This window comes from Camelus ferus, chromosome 3 (assembly GCF_009834535.1).
Source record: "Camelus ferus isolate YT-003-E chromosome 3, BCGSAC_Cfer_1.0, whole genome shotgun sequence".
Lineage (NCBI taxonomy): Eukaryota > Metazoa > Chordata > Mammalia > Artiodactyla > Camelidae > Camelus > Camelus ferus.
This window is the reverse complement of record NC_045698.1, coordinates 94699077-94721551: the sequence shown is the minus strand read 5'-3', so window position 1 is coordinate 94721551 and position 22475 is coordinate 94699077. Positions and strand designations below refer to the sequence as shown.

The 22475-nt window shown below is 46.9% G+C and overlaps 1 protein-coding gene across 2 annotated transcripts in view; it reads right to left on the bottom strand.

The window, feature by feature from the left end:
- Positions 1-19695: 19695 nt before the first annotated feature.
- The window catches only part of TGFBI (transforming growth factor beta induced), a 31834-nt gene continuing 29054 nt past the window's right edge, over positions 19696-22475 (bottom strand). For both annotated transcript variants that reach the window (XM_032476806.1, XM_032476805.1), the window contains exons 15-17: positions 21904-21983; positions 20823-20847; positions 19696-20353 (exon numbers count right to left, since the gene is read on the bottom strand). In XM_032476806.1, the coding sequence (XP_032332697.1) occupies positions 20313-20353; positions 20823-20847; positions 21904-21983 (146 nt within the window). In that variant the 3' untranslated portion in view covers positions 19696-20312. The remainder of the gene's footprint in view (positions 20354-20822; positions 20848-21903; positions 21984-22475) is intronic.

Below are 22475 nucleotides of genomic sequence, written 5' to 3'. Positions count from 1 at the left end.
CATATAGTATGTATCCATTTTGGTTGGTTTCTCTACTGAAGCATAATTATTATGAAATTGGAATATTCATGTACAAAATTTTGTTTCTACATGTTTTTCTCTTGAGTAAACAGCTAGTAGTGGAATGCCTGGATCATGTATGTGTATGTTTAGTGTTTCAGAAACCCCCACACTGCTTTCCTGCCAGAGTGGTTGTACCATTCTATATCCCCACCAGCAGTGCACGAGCGTTGCAGTTCCTTCACATTCTTGCCAACACTTGGAATAGTTAGTCTTTCTCATCTAGCCATTCTAATAAATGTGTAGTGATATCTTACTGTGGTTTTAATTTGCATTTCCCTAAAAATTAATGATGTTGAGAATATTTTACCATGAACTTATTTGCAAGCCATATATCTTCTTGGGTGAGCTGTCCAAATCTTTGGCCTATTTATAATAAAATGAGCTGCTTATTTTCTCACTGTTGAGTTTTAAGGGTTCTTTTACAAGTGCTTTATCAGGTATATGATATGCAAAGATTTTTCTTTCAGTCCATGGCTTGTCTTTTTATTCTCTTAACAGCATCTTTCAAAGAGCAGTTTTTTGTTTTGTTTTGCTTATTGAAGTATAGTCAGTTTACAATGTTGGGTTAATTTCTAGTGTACAGCACAGTGATTCAGTTATACATATATTCCTTTTCATATTCTTTTTCATTATAGGCTATTATAAGATATTGGATATAGTTCCCTGTGCTATAAAGTAGGACCTTGTCCATTGTTTATGCATTTTATAGTTTCCTCTGGATATATATACCCAGGGATGGGATTGCTGAATCATAGGGTAAGTCTATTTTTAATTTTTTAAGGAATCTCCATACTGTTTTCCATAATGGCTGCACCAAACTACATTCTCACCAACAGTGTGAGAGGGTTCCCTTTTCTCCACACCCTCTCCAGCATTTATCATTTGTGGACTTTTTTAGTGATGGCCATTCTGACTGGTGTGAGGTGATACACACTGTAATTTTGATTTGCATTTCTCTGATAATTAGCAATATTGAGCATTTTTTCATTTGCCTATTAGCCATTTGTATGCCTTCACTGCAGAAATATTTGTTTAGGTCTTCCAAAGAGCAGAGTATTAAATCTTGATGGAAGTCATCATTTTTTTTCTTTTATGAATTATGCTTTTTGATCTCATATCTAAGAAACTTTTGCCTAACTCAAGGTCAGAAATATTTTCTCCTAGAAATTTTATGGTTTTTAGATTTTACATTTGATCTATGATCCATCATTAGTTAATTAAAAAATAATAATTCCATTGTGTATATGGTGGGGGTAATCACTAAATATTTTTCTTTTGGTATATGGATAAAACCAATTATTTCAGCCCCATTTGTTGAAAAGACTACCTTCTCCACTGAACTGCCTTTGCAACTCTGTCAAGAATCAGTTGCCTAAATATGTGTGGGTCTATTTTTGGAGTCTCTATTCCGTTCCATGATTTATTTGTCTGTCTTCATGCCAGTATTGCACTATCTTGATAATGTAGTCTTAAAATTGGGTAATGTTAGCACTCCGATTTTATTCTTCTTTTTCAAAGTTGTTTTGGCTAATCTAGTTCCTTTAATTTTTTTAATATCAATTTTAAAATCTGATTGAATCAGATTGTCAATTTTTAACAACAACAAAAAGCCAGTTGAGATTCTGACTGGAAGAGTATGGAATCTATAGAACCATGTGGACAGAACTGAAAACAACACTGAGTCTTCTGACCCATGAACAAGATATGTTTCTCCATTTATTTAGGTTTTCTTTAATTTGTCTCAGCACTGTTTTATAGCTTTCAGTCTAGGGTCGTGCGCATATTTTACTATATTCAGCCTTAAGTATTTCATAAATTTTGTTGCTATTGTAAATGATATTTTTGAAATTTTCAACTGTAGTTGTTTATTGATATAAATGAAAATACAATTGATTTTTGTATGCTGATCTTGTATCCTGCAACCTTGCTAAAATGACTTATTAGTTTTAGCAGCTTTTTGTAGATTCCATCAGATTTTCTACATACACCAATTGTGTCACTGGCCAATAAAAACAGGTTCCCTTCTTTCTTTCTGAACTGGATAACTTATTTTTCTTGACTTATTAATATTATGTAAAAGTGGTAAGAGTGGACATCGCTGTTTGATTCGTCATCTTAGAGGATAAAAGCCATTTAGTCTTCCACACTTAGGTATGATGTTGGATGCAGGCATTTTGCAGACGCTCAATATCAGGTTGAGGAAGTTCTCTGCTGTTTCTAGGTTGTTGAATATTTCTAAAATCAGGAATGGATTCTGGATTTTTAAATGCCTTTTCTGCATCTACTGCTGTAGTTTCATGTGTGTGTGTGTGTATGTGTGTCTGTGTGTATATATGTACATATTTTTAAAAATTTATTAATATAGTGAACTACACGTTAGTTAACCAACTATATGAAGGTTAAATAAACCTTCCATTTCTGGGATAAACCCCATTTAGTCATGATGTACCAACCCATTTACAGACTACTGGATTCTATTTTCTAAGATTTTGTTTAGGATTTTTACATCTATGATCATAGGGGATGTCAATCTGTTGTTTTCTTGTTATGAGTTTTTCTAGTGTGGTATTAGAGTAATGTTAATGACATTAAAATGAGTTGGCTTCCCCTCGGGTGTAGGCTATGGGATGATATCCTGAGAAAAAGGTGCACATAGACCCTGCAAGACCCTCAGGGCCATTCTGGCAGGTGATTTGTGTATTCCAGTTATCTGGAGTATGACCTAGAAAAGTTCTGGGTATGCATTCCCCTTTGGTTCCTGTGGAAAGCATTGCAGGTAGGGCTCTTGAAAGCACTAGGCATAGGGTAGGGACACCTTTTTCCAAGGTCTAAGGCACACCACCTCCACGCAGCCTTCTGGAATTCTGACTAGCCATCATCTAGAATCTTTGTCCACTCTAAATCTAACCCCTCTCCCTCCTATGAACCTTCCTGTGTGAATTACCCTGGTGAAGATACTCTCTAGCGAGTTTTCAACTTCTTCCTACTGCCTCCTTCCCAACAGCATTAAGACGTGCCCAAGGCTCTCATCTAAAAGACCAACAATGAAACAAAGCTCTCCTCAGTGCTGGAGTTCCTTACCACCCCTGCTCCCTCTCTCCTTTCATAGCCCAACTTCCAGAAAGAGCTGAATGCCCTCACTCTGTCCCCACATCCCATTCACCTCTAACAAACATGAATCTGACTCTCATCCTCACCACTCCTGCCCAGGTCACCGACAAACTCCTAGTTGCCAGTCACTTGGGAGCCCTTCGGCTACACCCCATCTTGATTCCTCTTCTGTTGATGTCTTCAAAAGCCTGGTCCTTCTCCTGCCTCTCTGGCTTTTGCTTCGTCCACAGACTCCTACATACGCAGGCTCCCCTGAGATCTATTCTCTCTTCTCCCCATCAGACTGATCACCTAACTCCAGATGACTTACCCCATCTCCACCAGGAGCTGCACGTGTTTACTCAGGGAGTGCGCTGCTCAGTTCCAGAGAGCGCTGTTCACACGGTGGTCATTCTGAAGGGCAGTGCCCAGAACTGAGCTATGCGCAACCTGGCCATATGTGGTTGCCCTGCTTGTCCACACTCCAAACATACTACTTGACATCCCACAGAACAGTGGTCTACTACATCTCTTGGCTGTAAGGTTTTAAGGGCTGAATTCATGTTTGAAGGGCCTGGCACACAGTAGATGATTTTAAGGGTGTGCTGAATGTATGAGCCCACCACCCAATCCCAGCCAGCAAAGGTCTCTCCATTGAGAAGGGCTGCCATGCCATAAGTGTGGGGCTGTACTTCCTTTAGACTATGTGTCCTCTTGGACTAGAGAAAAAACTGTTTGCTAACCCTATTACCAGACAATCTCATTCTCTGAGCTGATGCTAGCTGTGCATTCTATTTTGTCTCTCTGAGCCTCAGTTTTCTCATCCAGAAAATAAGATCTACCTTGCAGACTAAGGTAAGGAGTATTAAGACAAAGGTGTCAAAACCACCCCTGCTTTCTGTCCCTTTCACTCTAACCCACAGCACTCAGGGTAATACTTCTGGCTAAAACTTACCCCAGAAAAAAATTTATTGATCATGGAAGGGCATCTGGAAGGGAAAAGGGAGCCAAAACCCTGGGAAGTATGTTCCGCCTTACCCTGTGTTAGCTCTCAGTGTCAATTCTATTCCTGCTTATTAGTATTATTTAGTTATTCATTCATCCATCCATTTAGCAAATGTTGCCTGCTTGCTACTGACAAGTGCTGCGCAGGCACTGGGAGAGGAGGATTATATGCACAGATATGGTCCCTTTCTCCATGACACTGTACTCTGCCACACTTGGAAATGTCTGGGTTTATTTAGGTGTGAATCTACCAATGGAAGGAAAACACAGAGCTGATTTGACAGAATGTAAGGTGGCGGTGGGGGTGGGGGTGTGTGGAGGCTGTGGTGTGAAAAGTAGGGAGATGGCTCTTTAGACAGAATGGCCACAGAAGAGCCCTCTGAAGAGGTGGCACATGAGCTGAATATTAAAGACAGGCTTACAGGGCAGGGAGTGCTCTAAGAGTGAAGGAGTGAGAAAGGGCGTGCCTGAGGAACCAGAGAACACAATGTGGTTGCAGCAAAAGCAGACAAGAGGAGAGGGGCAACAAGTACTATCAGAAAGGCCGGCAGGCACCAGAGCATCCAGCAAACAAAGTCTGGGTTGGTTTGTAAGAATGAGAAGAGGTCTTTCAGGGTTTGGAGCGGGAATCCAAGTGATCAGCTTTAGGTTTTACAAAGATGGGAGATTTCTTACTGTCCCGGGACATTTGCCCACCAGGGGGAGCGCCTGGAATGCATCCTCTGGGTCCTTTGTGCCGGCTGGTTCTCATTCCTAAACATGGCTCTAGGTGCCAAAGCCAGGCCTTGCTCAGATTAGGGGCTGGTAGTGATTTGGAAAGAAATAATCATTGGTAATTATTTTATTAATTTCTTTCTGAATCTAACGTGCCTGACTTGAATGAGGAACATTATTACAGCATAACTTCCCAGTCCTCCACGAGGTACATACTATTAATATGCCCATTTGGGGATGGCAACTTGGCAATTACAATTGTAATTGTGTATGTTACTCAGCCCAGCAATTCCACTTCTGGGAATTTACCATCAAGAAATATTTGTCTCTGTTCATGAGGAGGCTTGTGCGAAGATGTTCATCGGAACACTATTTGTAAACTGGTGACAGGAATAGAAACAACTTAAATGTCCAGTCCTACCAGGAGAATGGCAAAATAAATCATGGTTCATGTACTCTTGGGGAGCTATTATAAATAATGAGACATCTCCAGATGCTGTTATGCGAACATCGCCCAGACACACAGTGGAGTTTTGCACAAACCTGGGGCAGTATAGTCCTAGCAAATGAAGCAAAACAGAGCCATAACCCAAACAAAACTATACATTTTCATTTACCATTATATGTAAATTTATAGAAAGAGGACTAGAAGGAACCACAGCCAACTATTAAAAAATAGCTGTTTCCTCTGGGGAGGGAGGGGTTGGATTGGTAGCTAGGATTGGGTCAAGTACGGCTTTGGCTACCTGTATTCATTTTAATTTTTCATGTGGTTTTGGTTCATACAGCATAAATATAAAAACAATGCAAAGTGTGAGCTTGAAGTCACATAGTTAGGGAGTAGGGGGAGCTGGATTCCACCCAGGTTGGGGGCAGCACAGTTTCTAGTATAATGGATTTCATCTCTCCTCACTCACTTATTCACTCACCACACCTTTACTGAGTGTCTATTGCGGACCAGGCACCCTACTAGCTACAGGGAAACAGTAAAGAGCAAAATGGAAGATTCCTGTCTAGTGTTTACTAATTGTTCGAAATATTTTAAAAGACACACTATGCATCACTCTTCCCCTTTCCTGAGAGTTCCAACTTTGGTTCTGTCCCTGAATAACTGTTATTTTTTATAATTCCTAATTTTTTAGTTATTAACTCTTGAGTCTCAGCTTATTCATCCGCAAAATGGGCCAAACATTACCAGCCTCATAGTTGTTCTAGTCATTAAATGAGGCAAATAAATGCTTAATCCCGAACTTGGTGCCTGGTATGTAGTCAATAAACCCAGACACTATTATCCTTGAGGCCTCAGCCTCTGAGTCGGCAATTTATGGGTAATGTCTCCATCTAGTTTCTGAGTCCTCCAAAAGGAAAGAAGTGTAAATAAAGGGATGGGATAGGGGAAAGGAGGAACGAGTCACGTTACTTTACTCTAGACAGGGATTTTATCCTGAGCTATGATGTTATACTCTTGGGCCTCTGTGCCCTATCTTTGCTTTCTCCTGGACTGCGAATTCCTGATTAATTCACTCACCTTCCCATGCGAAAACCATTTGCTGACCAAGAATTCTGTGTCCCCAAGGCCCAGCTCAAGGCCTGACCCAGATATAAAACAGCGGCCTCAGCCCTTGGCAAACTCACACGCTGCCTGTGGGCTACTTTATAGGGGACCTTAGCTCCTCAGTCCGCTGGCGGACACCCTGAGGGGTTTTTAAGAGAGGACTGCTCAGCCGCCTGCCCTGACCCAGGACCACTGATCTGCTCACCGCCACCCCGCGTCCTCCCGCCACAGATTCTGGTCCCTTTCTGTGGTTCCGCCGGCAGGACGCGGGCGGGGGAGAGGCCTCCCGGACACCTCGGACAAGCTCTTGGTCAGGCAGCCGGGAGAGGGGAAGGACAGGGTGACGCAAACAGCTCGTGGGCGTGGAGCGGTTGCAGTCCGCCCCCTCCACGTCATTCAGTAATCCTCCAGAGGTTGGGATCCTCGCTAACCACCCGGGTCGGCTTTAGCTCAAGCGGTTACTCCGTCCCATTGGACTTCTAGTTCCTATATGGGGGTTCGAGACCCGCGGGTGCTTTCTGACCCTTTTGCCTACTGAATTAAAATAGAATTTCATCTCTTCAGAAAAATTTAATACTTCCTCTATCATTCTTCATTTTGCCCAGTAACATAATTCATCGGTTGATGACAATAAATTGAGGTAGATATGACGGCTGGACGGAGCGCATGGAACGTCACTCCTGGGTCCCAAGTTAGCCTGATCCTAGATGGCCGAATGACCAACCTCAAGCGTGAGATAGGATACGTGCCCGCAAAAAAAATAGCGCGGGACCCGAAATTAACAGTTAAGGTCAGAATCTCGGGACCTTCGAGTCACAGTGTGGATAATAAATACTCCAAGTACAACGAGAACGCCTCCAGAACGTAAATACAACCACTGCCATTTATTTTATCTTTTAAATCCAAGTATAGTTGACTTAGTGTTATATTAGTTTCTAGTGTACAGCAAAATGATTGTTATACATACATATTTATATTCTTTTTCAGATTCTTTTCCATTATAGGTTATTACAAGATATTGATCCCCCCACCCCCGCGCATATATCACGGTCGGTGAACCACAGTGATACCTCTCCTCCCTTACACCTTAGCCGCCCCCAGTTTTTCTTTCAGGTCCTGGATCGCCCCGAGTTCCTCCCTTGCAGCCTGGGAGGTTGTACCCACGTGGAACGGTCTGCCATGCGCCTCACTCCCAACCAAAAGATTTCCGTCCTTCACCTAGCTTGTTGGGAACACAAAGTTTCTGTTCTTATCCTCCCTTCACACCTTACTGGTTTCCTTCATAACCTCTGCAGGATCTGCAGGCATTGTATGTAATTTGGCTTGATGTGGGGATAAGCCGCGCGGAAGTAGGACCTTCTACCCTGGTAGTACTCACCGCATCTCGTACTTGTAGGCCATACTGAGCGATGGTTGACTTGGTTAATAACGCGCACACACAAGTACTTTTCAGATTAAACTCCTGCAAGTGGAACTGCCATCTTCAGGGCTTTAGAAATGCACTTCGGATGTTCCCTCCAGAAAGACCAGATTAAGATGGGGAGGGGCCTTGGGTCTCAGGGGATGAAATCCCGGTGGCTCCAGGGAAGAGGAGACTGCGCTCTCAAGGGGGAAGTGGGGGGTGGTCAAGGCCACGGAGAGGTTCTCCTGGGGTCGCTCTCGGGCAATAGTTCCAACTTTCCTCTGGACCCTGCATCGGTAGGGACCACCTACCAGCCGGCGTTGCCTTCCACCCGCCTTGGCTTTGAAGTCTTTTGATCACACCACGGGCATTCGATCACACCAGGATGTATCCCGCTTTCGAGTCTTTTCAGGGTTGCTGCCCCACCTCCTCAGTGAGCACTGATCAGCCCGCAGCCGCAGCTCAGGCCTGCGCCCCACCCCCATGCCTTCCTCTGCAGTCACTGAGAACACATTCCTTTGGTTTGCGCCCCAGGCATAAAGAATCCCTGGGACCGCGTGCCCTCAGGCGATGGGCAACCAGGCCTCTTGTGGCCTCACTATGTGCCTCAAGCTGGCGGGTGCAGAGAAAACCTTCAGGGGCTCGAGCACCCGATACACCCTAATAAGCCACAGGATCCTCAAAGGGGCCTAGGAACAGCCAACATCCCGCAAGCAAACACCTCCACCTGAGGGAGAGACCTGGCTCAGAAAAAGGAGCATCTCTCTCTCCACCCACCCACTCGCCATGGAACCTTGGACCTCGCAAAGGAGAGAAACTGAGAGGCGAGCTTGTAGAGCTGGCCCCAGCTTGGAAGCTGAGCTATTAGCAGTCATGTGGGGAGGGGGACGGGAGAGGAGAGGAGGGATTAAACTGGACATTAGTCAGTCAATACTTATTTTCTAATCTTACATGAAGAACACAAATGACTGAACTGTAAAGCAAAACAAATGGCAAACCCTTCCTGCTTTGGTTCAGAGGACTCCTCCACTGAGGGATCGTCTTAAAATTTCAGATTCCTGGGCCACACCTCAGACAGCAGAATCAGGATCATTGGGTGGTACCCCCAAATCTGCATTTTTAAAGAACTCTAAGGTGACTATTTCATACCTCCTTCCTCCCCTTGTCTTATATTTCCTAAAATGAATTCATGTACACCCAGGAGAATTTCCTCGCCATCCTACCACCAAAGCCACTTCTCCCCCTGCATCCTAGAACAGTGCTTGGCATACGACAGGCATCCAATACATATTTACTGAAAGAATGAATGAGTGTTTGGGATGATAATCCCACCCCCTCCTTTCAGGGAGGTGCTAACTTTCCTTATTTCCTCAGCCAGGGGAAATCCCATTGCTTTCCAGAAGTGAATGGTTAGGCTCCAGAAACTGATGCATTAAATCAAGGGGGGAAAACCCAAACAAATGCATTACATCTCCCCGGCAGCTCTTGGTAAACCAATAAATAGTTGAGAGAGGACTGAGCCTGATCTCATTAAAACCATAAAGTCAATGGCTTTCCTTTAAGAATGTTGCTTTCTGCATATTTACATCATGATGCTAACACAGCTGGAAACTGGAGGATTCCTGCTAGGTTCCAGATGTGGCTGGCAGGATCTTAATCTGCTTCCCGCTCAACCTGACCTGGCCCCCTTGGGAAACAAAGATTTGCCTTTGGAGCTCAAAGTAGAGAAGGCTTAGAGAGCTAGACACCCCTCCTCTGCTCAGCCCGAGCTGCTGTCCCAGCAGCCGCAGCCATTTCTTTAACATTGGTTCTCAAACTCTCCCCTGTGTCAAAATCACCGGGGAGACTTGTTAAAATCGCTGGCTCCATCCCCTGAATTTCTAATCCAATAGGTCAGAGGTGGAGCCCCCAAATTTTTACTTCTAAGAAGCTCACAGGTAATGCTGCTAGGACTGTAGTTCCCAGGACTACGCTTTTAAAAACTTTGGCCTATGGCAGATCTTCCAAATCTGCTGGGATATTTGTCACTCAAAGTGCAGCCCTGGGAACAGTGGCATTAGTGTCACCTGGAAACTTCTTTGAAATGGAGAATCTCAGGCTCCATCTCCACAATTTAATGAGAATCATTTCAACAACTTTGAGAAGCACTGACCTGGGGTGTGTGGTAAATATGCTAATTTCTGGTCTTCTTTGGGTCCAACTGGAAGACTCTCACGGGGTAGGGCCTAGAAATCTGCATATGTAACAAGGTTCCCAGGGGGTTGGGTTCTTAGGCGGGGTGGAGTAGGTGACAGAAAATTGTTGCTTTGCACATTAAAATCACCAGGGGAGGTCTTGAAAGTACTGAGGCCCCGAGTCCCTTAAAACCAATTAAAATCACAATGTCTGACACTGAGGTCTAGCCTTTGGAATTTTAAAAAGCCCCTCAGGGATCTAACAAGTAGCAGGGTTGACAACCACTGCTCTTGGCTTGTTGCTGGATATATGCCTTCCCCCTTGGCTACCCAAAGTAGTGGTTAGAAGAGTCTAGAGTCAGAGTTGGGTCTGAATTCTGACTTAACCATTAATAATGCCTCCTTGAGTAAATTACACAAGCTCGCTAAGCCTCAGTTTCCCATTTTGTAAACTAAAGCAAATGTAAGATGATAAAAGACAATGTGTCCTAGCACTCAGATTATTCTGGTTGGCACCAGAATGGAATTGGAGGCTCTCCAAGACCCTTTGTGATTCAATTTCCCTCTTACCAGCCAGCTATGCAGCCATCTTTGGCTGCTATAGGACAGAAGCTTGTAGACTGTTAAGTGTGTTAAAATGCAAAAGGGGACACATGTTCTCAGAAGGCTCTGCAAACACTCACAGGCCCAGATGATGGGCATTATCATTTGAAGGCCAAGTGTAGTCCCACTATGACTGCGAGTGTCCTTAGGGTGACAGCTGGCCCACCAAGGGGTCACCTAAGAACGTGTGAGGAGGGGGTGTGACCAACCCAAGGCAGTTCTATACCCCCAGCCCTCAGCAGCTCTCTTGTGGGTCTGGGACAGTCTTAGAGGCAGGGGATCACCCTGCTTCCAGAGGAAGGGCCTTTACCTGCCCAGTGTGGCCTCATAGGGCCTGGCCCTGAATCTCAGCCCCAGAGATCCCATCTTGGCCCAGGATGCAGGTTTTCCACAAAGCAAGGGCAATTCAAAGGCCTCCACAAATGCTGAGTAAAGAAAAAGAAACTAAACTCACAGGCTTATCCCCAAACATGATTTTTCTAATATTGAAAATAGAGTTAGAAAGTTGAACAAAGGGTTTTTCTTTCTAATCATTCACTGTTTTAAATGCCTATGTTAGTTGCTACTGCCATCCAACAACTTCTCACAAACTTAGGGACTTAAAACACCACCACAATACTAACTCTTTCCCAGTTCTATGAGAATTCTGGGTGGACTTGCCTGGGTTCTCTGCTCAGGGTCCCACGGGGTAAAATTCCAGTGCCGGTGGGCTCTTACCTGGAGAAGAATTGGTTTCCATGCTCATATGGGGGGGCTGTTGAAGGTCTGAGGGGCCCATTTCCCTGCTGGCTGTCAGTGGGGCTGCCCTCTGCTCCTAGGAGCTACCCAGGGGCCTTCTTACTTGGCTTTGTCTATCCTCAAGCCAGCAACTTGGCACCAAGTATTCCTCAGCCCTCAAATCTCCGACTGCCACCTTGGCTACCAGTCGGAGAAACCCTGCTTTTAAATAAGGGGCGTGTGACTAGATCGGACCCACTGGAATAATCTCCCTTTTGCCATCAAGGGAGTAACACTAGGGGTGGAGTTCACGTAGGCCATCTTAGAATTTGGCCTACCACAATGCCTGTTTTGTTTTATTTTAAAACTTATTAATAATTTATTTGGGCACAATAAAGGAAAGACAATATGTGGTATATGCTCACATTTTCCTCAGAAACAAAACCTGTAAGTAAGAACCTGTTCCAGTAATTTGACAAAGGCTATCACTGGTTCGTAGAATTATAGGTCATCTTTACTTTTTCTTTCTGTTTCTCCGTATTTTCTAAACCTTTTGAAAGAGAAAGTGTTAATTTTGCAAAAAGAAAAAAGTTACCTTCAAAAGCAGAGAAACCTGACTCTATTAGATGTTAAAAGATACTAAATTAACACCAATTTAGGTGGTGTGGTACAGATGCAAGCACAGATATACAGATCAGAGGAAAAGAAAATGTGGTCCAAGACACAAGCTTATATGGATAACCAAGTGTTATCTCCAAGAAGGCAAAACGATATAATGGGGAAGGAAGTAACTGTAAAATTCCTGGAGCTGGGATAAAAATTTGGAGGTGGAAGTATTCATTAAGACCCTAAATTCCCATCTCTCAGTAAATCAAATTCAAACTGGATTTAAAAGTTAACAAGGAAATGATAGACACATTAGGAAATACACCTCAATTCACAAATATGATTTTTCTAAAGCTAAACATATGGTTAGAAAGATGACCAGAGGGCTTTTATTTTTAATCATCCACTGGTATAAATTCCATAATCTCTAAAAAAGGTATAGGATATTAATAAATACCTCTGAAGATCTACTTTCTGTTTGGGGTATTCCTCCTGGTTGAAACTCTCAAGTATGTAAACTATAGACCACACATAAAGGTGTTTGCTCGTTACTCAGGTACCCAGGGTTCCCGCCAGTGTAGCATCTCTCATGTTGAAAACAGTTTGCATTCATAGTAAAGTCTCCCCACGTTCCTAACATCCTCAGGGTTTCTCCCCAGTGTGCAATGCCAAGATGGGCTGTGCTGTGAGCTCTCTCTGAAGGCCTTTCCACATCACACCCGGTTGGGACTTCTCTCTCCTCTCTTGCTGCCGGGCTGCCACTGCCCCATGGACGGCCAGCCACGATTCCCTGTTGCAGGCTCAGAACTGGGTTGTGGTTTGATGACGTACTCGTCCTATACGTATTGACGACCTACTGTGTGTCTAAGCTAGATGCTGTGGGGGCAGAGGATGTGCTTGCAACACCAGGAAGCATGCAGTGCTGCGGAATTCAGGTCTGTATGAAAGTATACAGCATAGGACTCAAGGGGGAGCAGTTATCAAAACTGTGTTGTAGGTCCCTGTGCATTTCTCTGATGAGAGAGCCCTTAGTTTTCATCAGGAGTCCCTGGCTTAAGGAAGATTAGGAATCCCTGCTTGAGGCTGGAAGTTACTAGGATCTGAATGAAGGAGTTTCTTCTCAGAGTAGGCCTGGGATTTGAAGCTGCATGTTGGCCGTTGAGAGGCTGTTCTTCCTTCATTCTCAGCCATGTCCAGGAACTGCCCCTGCGTGCCTGGAGAACTGAGGACACAGGGTGCTGATGCCCTGGCCCCGTTTTTCCTCCCCTCCCCCACCACGGTGGGACTGACCTCATCCTCCACCAGGGTTGCTCCCCTCACCCTCATGTCTGGGAGCCCGACTGAGATCCGCCATCAGGGAAAGGGCCCTGGCTGCAGATGGCTTCCTTAAACTCGAATTATTTATGGGCTGTTGCCAGGGAGCTTTGGGACTCACTGGTCCTCCTGACAGGGGAGAGAGTGGTTTTCCATCTGTTCACTCAAAAACTCATTTCCGCCCAAATGAGAATATTTAATCAAAAGTCTTTTTCCTCTGTCTCTGCTGCTCCCAAATCTCAGACCTTCTTCCTTCTCACACAACTGAAGGAAGAGGCTCCTGGAAATGGGGAACAACTCTCTAAGCATGAAACTTCCACCCCCAAGTTGTTAGAGGGTCAGGCCATCTGTTCCAGATGGAATGGCCCATTCTGCAGTGTGACCAGGCAGCCATTTGTGCCTTCTCTGGACCCAGATCTTCTCCTTGACCTGTGTGGGGCCTGCTGACCCACGTGTGCACTGCCTCGGGCGGGCTTCTCAGCCAGCATGGACTGAAACTGCCCCAGGGACAGGGACACCAACAAGTCCGCTTTCCTGGAAGAGACCTGGGGAGAGTGCTGGATGTGGGCTTCTTCCAGCTTCACACTGCCTGAGAGCCCCCGAGGAAGACACCCCAAGTGTCTAGCTGGTAACCAGGCTCTGGGGTAACACCTTCTGAATACTTTACTGTGTGCCAGGTCCTGTGCTAGGCGTTGGGACACAGGGGTGGGATAGCACCCCTCCCTCACAGCAGCTCACACCCCAGCAGGGGAAGCCAAGAAGGATGGAGGAAATTACTCTGAGTAAGTTACTGGGCCTGTGATAACGAATGCACAGGGGATGGAGGGAGGGGCTTCTGGTCCAAGCTTGAAAAATGAGATTGAACAAGCACATTATTTCCAGTTTTCCATTTACCTACAGGGCACTCAGTCCTTGAAAGTGGCATCCATTCAAGCACTCAAACCAGAAAATGTATCCTCCTCACCCCTCTTCCCCTCTCACTCCAGATGTAAGTCCTTTTGCCAAGGTTCCTGATGACATTCACATGGTCAAATCCAACGGGGACACCAATGATTTAACATGGCTGATGCTCCCTCCTTCTTGAATGCTTCTCCTCTGTTGTCTTCCAGGCCTCCTCACATAACTTCTCAGGCCCTTTTGCAGGTTTCTCTTCCTCTACAGAGCCTTCAAATGCTGGAGCAATCCTAGGCTGTGCCCCAGGCACTCATTTTCTCTATGTTTTCTCACTAGGTGATCTCACCCGGTCGTGGGTTTTGAATAACATCTAGAGTATCTGATGATACCCAAACACCCCATCTCAGGCCTGACCTCTTCCCTGAGCTCTTGGCCTGGATATCTAAAAGCCTTCTTGACAGCCCACTTGGATGTTTAATGACTTCTCCACTGTAAACTATCCAAAGCAGAACCCTTCCTTTTCTTTTGCTGGCAGTTTCTACCCTCTTTTTCTGCATTTTAGAAAAAATGGCACCACCTCTTAGCAAGCTGTTCAAGGTGAAATCATTAGCATCCCTCTTAAATTCTCCCTTTCTCTCACACCTTTTCTCCAACCCATCTTCAAGTCCTATCTGTTCTACCTTCAAAATATACCTCAACTCCTTCCATGTCCTTCCATCTCTAGGGCCACTGCCCTGGTCCTCCATCATCTCTTGCTCGGATGACTATAATGGCCTCCTGACTGGTTTCCCAGCTTCCACTCTTACCATCCACCCCACTCTATCTTCCACACTGAAGCCAAAGCAATCTTTTAAAGATATACTAGAAAATTAAGAAAATAATCCCATTTGTAGTAGCATCAAACAAACAAACAAACAAACAAACAAAAAACCACCAACAGACAATTTAAGGATTAACATAACCAGGCTTCTGTGAAAGACTTATACACTGAAAAGTGCATACCATTGCTGAAAGAAATTAAAGAAGACACAAATAAATGGAAAGATAACCTGTATTCATGGATTGGAAGACTTAATATTGCTCAAATGTCAATACTGCACAAAGTGATCTACAAATTCAATATCACCCCTAACAAAATCCCAAAGATTTTTGTGCAGAAAAGGAAAAATCCATCTCAAAATTCATCTTGAGTCTCAAGGGACCCTGCGTAGCCAAAACAATCTTGAAAAAGAGAAACAAAGTTGAATGACTCACATTTCTTGATTTCAAAACTCACTATAAAGCTATAGTAAGCAAAACAATGTGGTTCTGGCATAAAGACTGACATGTAGACCAATAGAACAGAGAGCCCAGAAATAAAGCCTTGCATATATGGCCAAATGATTTTGAACAAAAGTGCCAAGACCATTCAGTGGGGAAGAATGTGGAGAAACTGGAACCCTGATGCACTGCTGGTGGGAATGTAAAATGGTGCAGCCACTATGGAAAACAGTTTCTCAAAAAATTAAAAATAGATCCAGCAGTTCCATTTCTGGGTATACACCCACAAGAATGGAAAGCAGGAATATGGTATTTATACACCCATATTCATAACAGCATTATTCACAATAGCCAGAAGCTAGAATCAATCCAACTGTGCACTGATGAATGAATGGACAAACAAAATGTGGTATATACACAATGGAGTATTATTCAGCCTTAAAAATGAAGGAAATTCTGACACATGCTACTATGAGGAATAACCCTGAAGACATTATGTGAAGTGAAACAGGCTGGTCACAAAAGGACAAATATGGTATGATTCTATTTATATCAAATACCTAGAGGAGTCAAATTCATCAAGAGAGAAAGTCAAACAGTGGTTACCAGGGGCTGGGGAAAGAGGAGAATGAGGAATTAGTGTTAATGGATGTAGTTTCAGTTTTGCAAGATAGAAAAAATCCTTGGGATTGGTTGCACAACAATGTGAATATATGTGATGCCACTGTACACTTAAGAAGGGTTAAAATGGTAAATTCCATGCTACGTATATTTACTACCAAGAAAAAAAAATCTGATCATGGCACACCTCTCCCCATCTCTCTCCCGTAAGTAAAACCCTCCAGGGCTCCTCACTGTCCTAAGGATAATGTCTAAAATCCTCACCACAGTCCCACGGACAGGCGTGGTCTGGCTCCCACACATCCATCTCAGCAGAGGAACCTTCCCTCCTCTCTGCACTCTGGCCGCACAGATCTCCCCAGCGTGTGCCTCAGAGCCTTGATGCACACTGCTCCTTCAGCCCAAATTCTCTTCCCCAGCCCCTCATTCTTCAGGCCTCAGTGTCAACTCTACCACCTCTCTCACCATCGGAGCTCTGTGATGGACTTCATTAAAGGAAATGCAGGGACGGTGCAGCTGCCTGGGGTGCAGATGGCTGTGTGGAGCCTGCCACCAACCGGTCCAAGGCCAGAGCTGGAACTTTCCTGTGGGGCAACCGTACCTCAGTGCTGTCTTCCTCCCCTAGGTCCCAGAGTCCTCCCCTACCCAGGAGCAGGTGTGGAGTGCAAGTTATCTGTGCCTGAGGCTGTGTCTCGGGCCCCTCAGGCCAGTGGAAAGGTGTGTGTGTGTGCGGCCCTACCTCCCACCCCCACTCTACTTATTCTCTGAACTGGCTTAATCTGGGATTTGGCCAAAGGATCCCACAGAGCGCATGCATTTCTTTCGTCACCAGGCAGGGATGGCCAGGAAGCTGGCCCCATTTGACTTTTCAGGACAGGGCACTGAGCCCATTCATTCCATGGCCTTCTCTCCTGGCTCTAGAAAGGTTTCTGAGAACAAGATTCTGAGCAGCTCCTCTCTGACCATGACATTGAATTATGGTTTCGAGCACAGAGGTATTTTCCTCTGCATGAGAAATCCCTCCTTTCCTGACATCCACGTGGCGAGTGTCCATGGCTGTTGCTGACCTCACTCCCGCCTGTAATAAACAAGCTGTGGTCTACGTTCTGCAGGCAGAATCCAGGCCTGCAGGGGCTTCTCACAGGGCCACCCTGGCACCCAGGTCCTACTTGTCCAGAGCTGCTAGGGCTCCTCCTCAATGGACCCTGGGGTGGGTGGGGCACAAGGGGCAGAGTGGCTAAGAGAGTAGGGTCTTGTTTATGTTCCAGCCTCTTCCTATTCTGAAACCTGGCAAACAGCTACACTTCTTTAGGCTTCCATTTCCACAACAGTAAAATAGAAATTTTACAAGTACTTACCTATTTCACAGAACGGATGCAAGGAGTAGAAAAGATAATGCACTTAGGAGCATAGCCAAAGCAGTGGCCTCTCCTCCGGCCCCACCGCGGAGCTGGCCTGTGTGTGTGAAAGGCACACCCCAGCCTGGAAGGCCTTGTGGCTGCCGTGCTGAGGGTCTTTGTGGTCCTCTCTACTCCAGAGGCCTGGGAGCCCCAGAGTGACAGCAGCCAGAGAAGAGGACCAAGCAGAGCCTCTTTGCCTTCTTCCTCACCTTCCTTTTTTTGGTTGGGGCTCAGCAGGCAGGGCTCAGGGAGGCCGGGGCAACCTCCTGGCTGGGGCTGCCCTCTGACCTTCTGGCAGTGGGGGACACAGGGCACACACACCTCCCCCGGGGCAATCACTTATCCCTGGAAACATCCCGTGGCCGACCACTCGGCCCTGGGTGTCCATCCTCAGACAGCAGCACCTAACGCTTAGCCTGAGTCCCCAAGAAAAACAGAGATGGGGTGTTTGGGACCCCGAAAGGGGATTTGATCCTCTTTGGTTGGGCGGGGAAGGCAGGGCCTCAGCTGTGCATGGTTCTCAGTCACTAAGAGGACTCTCCGGCTGAAGAATAGATGGATTCCCCCCTTATTGGGGAGGCTGGGACAGGGGCAGGGCTGGGATCACAGGGACAGACGGAGGGGTTTGGGCATTTTGAAGGAATTGTGTGGTGATTTTTGTTTTAGTATATGTGCTGCCAAAGCGAGCACGGTGATTTCTGCTTTAGAGTAAAGGGTCTTTAACAGTTACACTAATCACGTCTTTGGGCTCTGACGCCGCCTTGTGAAGCGCAGGTGTGTGCATTCTGGCTAAGTGAGGAGCAGCAGCCCAGCTGCAGCAGGCCCCGCACAAGCGGCGCCATCACAGGCAGCCCGCGCCGGGAGCTGCGGGAAAAGCAGCCCCCCAGGTGCGTGCAGAAGGCTGAACCTCACCTCGCAGGACGCCCCTGAGCCCCTGCAGCCTGACCTCCCCTTCAGGTCGGCTCCTTCAACCCCTCTCATCCCTCCCACTTCCGGGAGCTCCTGGGGGTCCCGCCCTCTGGCCCCTACTTGCTCACATTCCTTCACGTCTGTCACAGAACCATAGTGCTGTCCTTCAGAGTCCACGTGGATGGGCAGGCGACAGTACCATTGGCTGGTGAGCAAATCTCTCCCCCGTGAGGAGGGACGCCCCATGAGAACGGGGCCACTACTCTCCAAGCCTAACACTCGCAGCCCTGGAACGAACGGATGGATGACGCTGTCGGATGACGTAAATGCCCGTCTTTCCCCAGACCGGAAGCTACCTCAGGGAGGGGCTGTGTCTCTGCCTCCACTGCTCTATTCCCAGGAGGGGTGGGCTGACCGGCAGCCCATTTGGGTCTTTGGGTTCCTTAAGGGAAATGAGCTCTAAGTCAGCCTTGACAGAGTCAAGAGTCCAAGGGCAGGATTGTCCTAGTCTCCAGGAGCGTGGGCGGCCTTGGGAAAAACACGGAAAAAAGGCTCTCAGCTGCACTGATCTTGAGCAGATCCAGACAGCAGGATAAGAATAAGGATACCTAATGCTGTGCTGAGTGTTTTGTAAGAACCATGTCCTTTCATCTTCACGATGGACCAATGAAATTGATGCTACGGTCATCCCCATTACAGATGAGGAAACAGATGTGCTGGGAGATTAAGTGATGGACCCAACGCCACACAAGTAGAGAGCAATAATGTCATGGTCACACCAGCCTCTCAGTGCTGAGGACATTTTAAGATGGAGAACCTGAAAGGAGCAGGGGAAGGGATGTAGATGTGGGTGGGCACAGCCCTGGGCATGAGCCTGGAAAGCCTGGACCTGCTCCCTTATCAAATGGTAGTTTCTGGGGGGCAGGAGACTTGGGGTCCAGTCCCAGCTTGGCCATTTTCTGTATCAGTAGCAGTTCTCCCTTTCCTGATCCTCTGTTCCTCATCTATTTAATGGGACTGAGGGCTACCACTTTACAGAGTGGTGCCGAGGAGTCAAAAGTCCAACACGAAGGCAAGGGTCACCATGCTGGAAGGAAGATGGACACTTCAGGCCAGTAAGAGGAGTAAAGTACTGGTAAAGGGAACACTGAGGACTCAAGACTCCAGGGCCGGTGGAGACTGAAATGAAAGAAGTCAACAAAGATGTAGGTTCACATCTCCATGTGCTGTTGGGGTACCTTAGGGCATATCCCACAGACCATCCCTAGGGGCATCCTTCAGGTGCTTCTGGGTGGAATCTCAGTGGAAGGAATGTCACAGCCCAAGTAACAGAAACCCAACCTTGTGAATACCCAGGCCAGCACACAGTTTCCATCCACATAGGCATATGTTTCTTTGGTTTTATTATTACAAACACACCATGGCTCTGCCACACCTGGGGAATCCTGAGCTCTGTATGCTCTGTCTACCCTCTCTTTTCTACCTGGACAAGGTCACACAGAAGGGTCCAAGCCACGTGTAGTTGCAAGAAACGTTTGACAGAGCAGTTCAACTCATAGCTTATAAGGATGCCATTTCTCCAGCTGTGAAAGAACCTTATAAAAACCATGCCACGATGCCCCAGGAGGCTGGGTTGCTTGATTCATGTTTTGTGAGCAGTCACAAAACTTTGGCTCCCTATTCCAGAGGGCTTGGCATAGGGAGGAAACTCCACATTTGGGACAAGTCTTTCTGGAAGTCAATGTCAGGCAGTGACACCCGGGTCTCTGCAGTGCAGTGGACTAACAGCCATGTTTAGGGGGAAAAAATTAAAAGTGTACCTCTCTCCCTCCTCCCCCCACCCACCCAAGGCTCAGATCTCATTATGGTGTGGCCCATGTACATTGAAGTGTGATATTTGGTTTAAAAAACATTCAGTCTCTTTGGCAAACTGAGAGAAACTGGCGGGGAGCTGCTGAAATGCATTCCTCCTGCGGTCTTTCGCCCTAATGCTTCATCCTCTCTAATAACCGCTGATAGACGGGGGCTGAAAGAGAGACATGTGAAAGGTGAAAAAGGTGCAACGTCCCACGTCTGTCTAGGATACTCTCAGACTCATGAGCCTGAAGGCCAAGCAGCCGCCTTCCCCTCCCACACACAGCAGATGTTTTTGGGTTTGTGAAACCACATAGCTTACTCAGTGATGTTCTGAACTGAGATTTTCTACATCTACCAGCCTGGGACCATGTCCTCACCATGGGTTCCAGCCAAGCCCCTGTGCAATATTTCCAGACTCCCAAAGCCAAAAACTCACAGCAACCTTAAAAGGCTGGAACTCTTATTTTCTCTGTCTCATGGAGAAGGAAACTGGGTGTTGTGGTGTCTGACCCCAGAGGCCAGGCTTCTCTTATTGCACCATGATGTTCTAATCTATACACATCAGATGGCAAGTTTCTTTCTGCCTCAGGTAAGGCCCAAACACATCTACAAGGACTTCAAACCCAGACCAGACTTACCTAGTTTCACAGAGCTCTGGGTGGCCTGAAAGAAAACACAAGGTGTCAGGTCTCCTAGTGGTTGTTATACCTGCAACTGCTCATGGCAGTGGCTTTGTCATTGCCACCCTTACTCACAACAAATGCCAGGGGTAAGGAAGAGGAAGGGGAATGGGAACTGCTGGGCCCTGGAGAGGCCCTCAGTCAGTCTTGGCAGCCCCAAGGGATGCGCTGGCCCTGACCAAGCAGAGTCTATGCTGGACATTCCTGGGAGGCCCCAAAGCCTGGCTTCCACCCAGATCACAGCCTAGAGCTTGGGAAGCTGGGACTGCACAGGGCATGGCTCCCAGGAATAGGAACTCTGGGCCAAGAACCCTCCTCGAGGGGCACTGAGAAGACCCCTCCACCCAAAAGTAAAGTGACATACTCCAGCTCCAGGGCTCTGGGTTAAGGGCTACCTCCTCCAGGCTCTTCTGTTGAAATGCAACCTTCTGTAACATAGCCCATATTCCCCAGGGGCTCCACCTGCAGCAAGAGAGCCTGAGTGGGACTGCTGGGCCCTGGGTTAGCTGGGGAGCAGGAGAGGCTCAGAAAGTCAGAGAGGTTCTGAGAGGGGCTGAGGCTGGGAAGGGAGGTTCCACACACAGAGCTGGCCCTGTATCCAGAATCCACAGCGCTGCCCAGGAGAGCCCCAGCATCAGCCATGATGGGCCACGTCATGGAAAACAGAAGAGTGACTTGGAGGCCTAGGCTGATGGCAGGCCAGCCCACTATCACGAAAATTCGGGATGGGTTGCCCTTCTTGGTCAGATGGATTCCAGAGCTGTATCTGTTCTCACCAGCAGCAGATCCCCATGGGCTGAAGTTCAGAGGCCTCATTCTAAAGGCCTGGGCTATCACCCACAAAGGAAGGAGGGGCTGCTTGGGTTCTTTTCTGGGAACTGCACACAGGTCAGGGCTAAGGGTGCCCCAATGGGAGTGCGGAGAAGTTACGAGAGCACCCTGGGAGGGCAGCCAAGGACTATAGGAGAGCCCCCTCCAGGGGTCCAAGCACAGGACCCAAAGCTGTTCAGGCCAGGGGCCAACCTAGCAGGCATCTTACCCTGGAAAACGCTGACGCCTGTTTAAAGATTTCAAGCGCAGAGTCTGCAAGTTCATCCCCTCGTTCCTGAGGTCTGTTGGCTGCAGACGAAAGAAAAGGCAGCTTGGATGAGAGAGAAGCTATTAGCATATCATTCATAACCACCATGACTGAGGCACTGTTGGCTCTTCTGGCTCACATTCTCAGATAAAGTTTTCCTTTATAACTTTCCATCACTTGTGGTGGAATGCGGCCCGTGGGGAGAAAGCTCAAAGAAAGGTGAGTGCACAAGTGAGGAGAGAGGCTGGGCTCCAGTGCAACTTTGCAGGAGGTAATGAAAGCTCATGCCGGGCGAGAGGCTGCAGGAGGGATGCTCTGACCCACGTTCACAGCATCCACATGTAACAAACAGCTGGGCTCTGTCCAAGGGGGCAGGGCAACCTGGCAATTCAGCAGAGAGAAATCTGTCCTCAAGTTGCTGGGTGTAGTGCATCTGAACCAACAGTTCCTATGCCACCTTTCAGCGATGCCGTCCATGGAGGCTCCGTGGGCACATCCCACATTATTCTCATCTTTGTTTAGAGAAGTGTTTT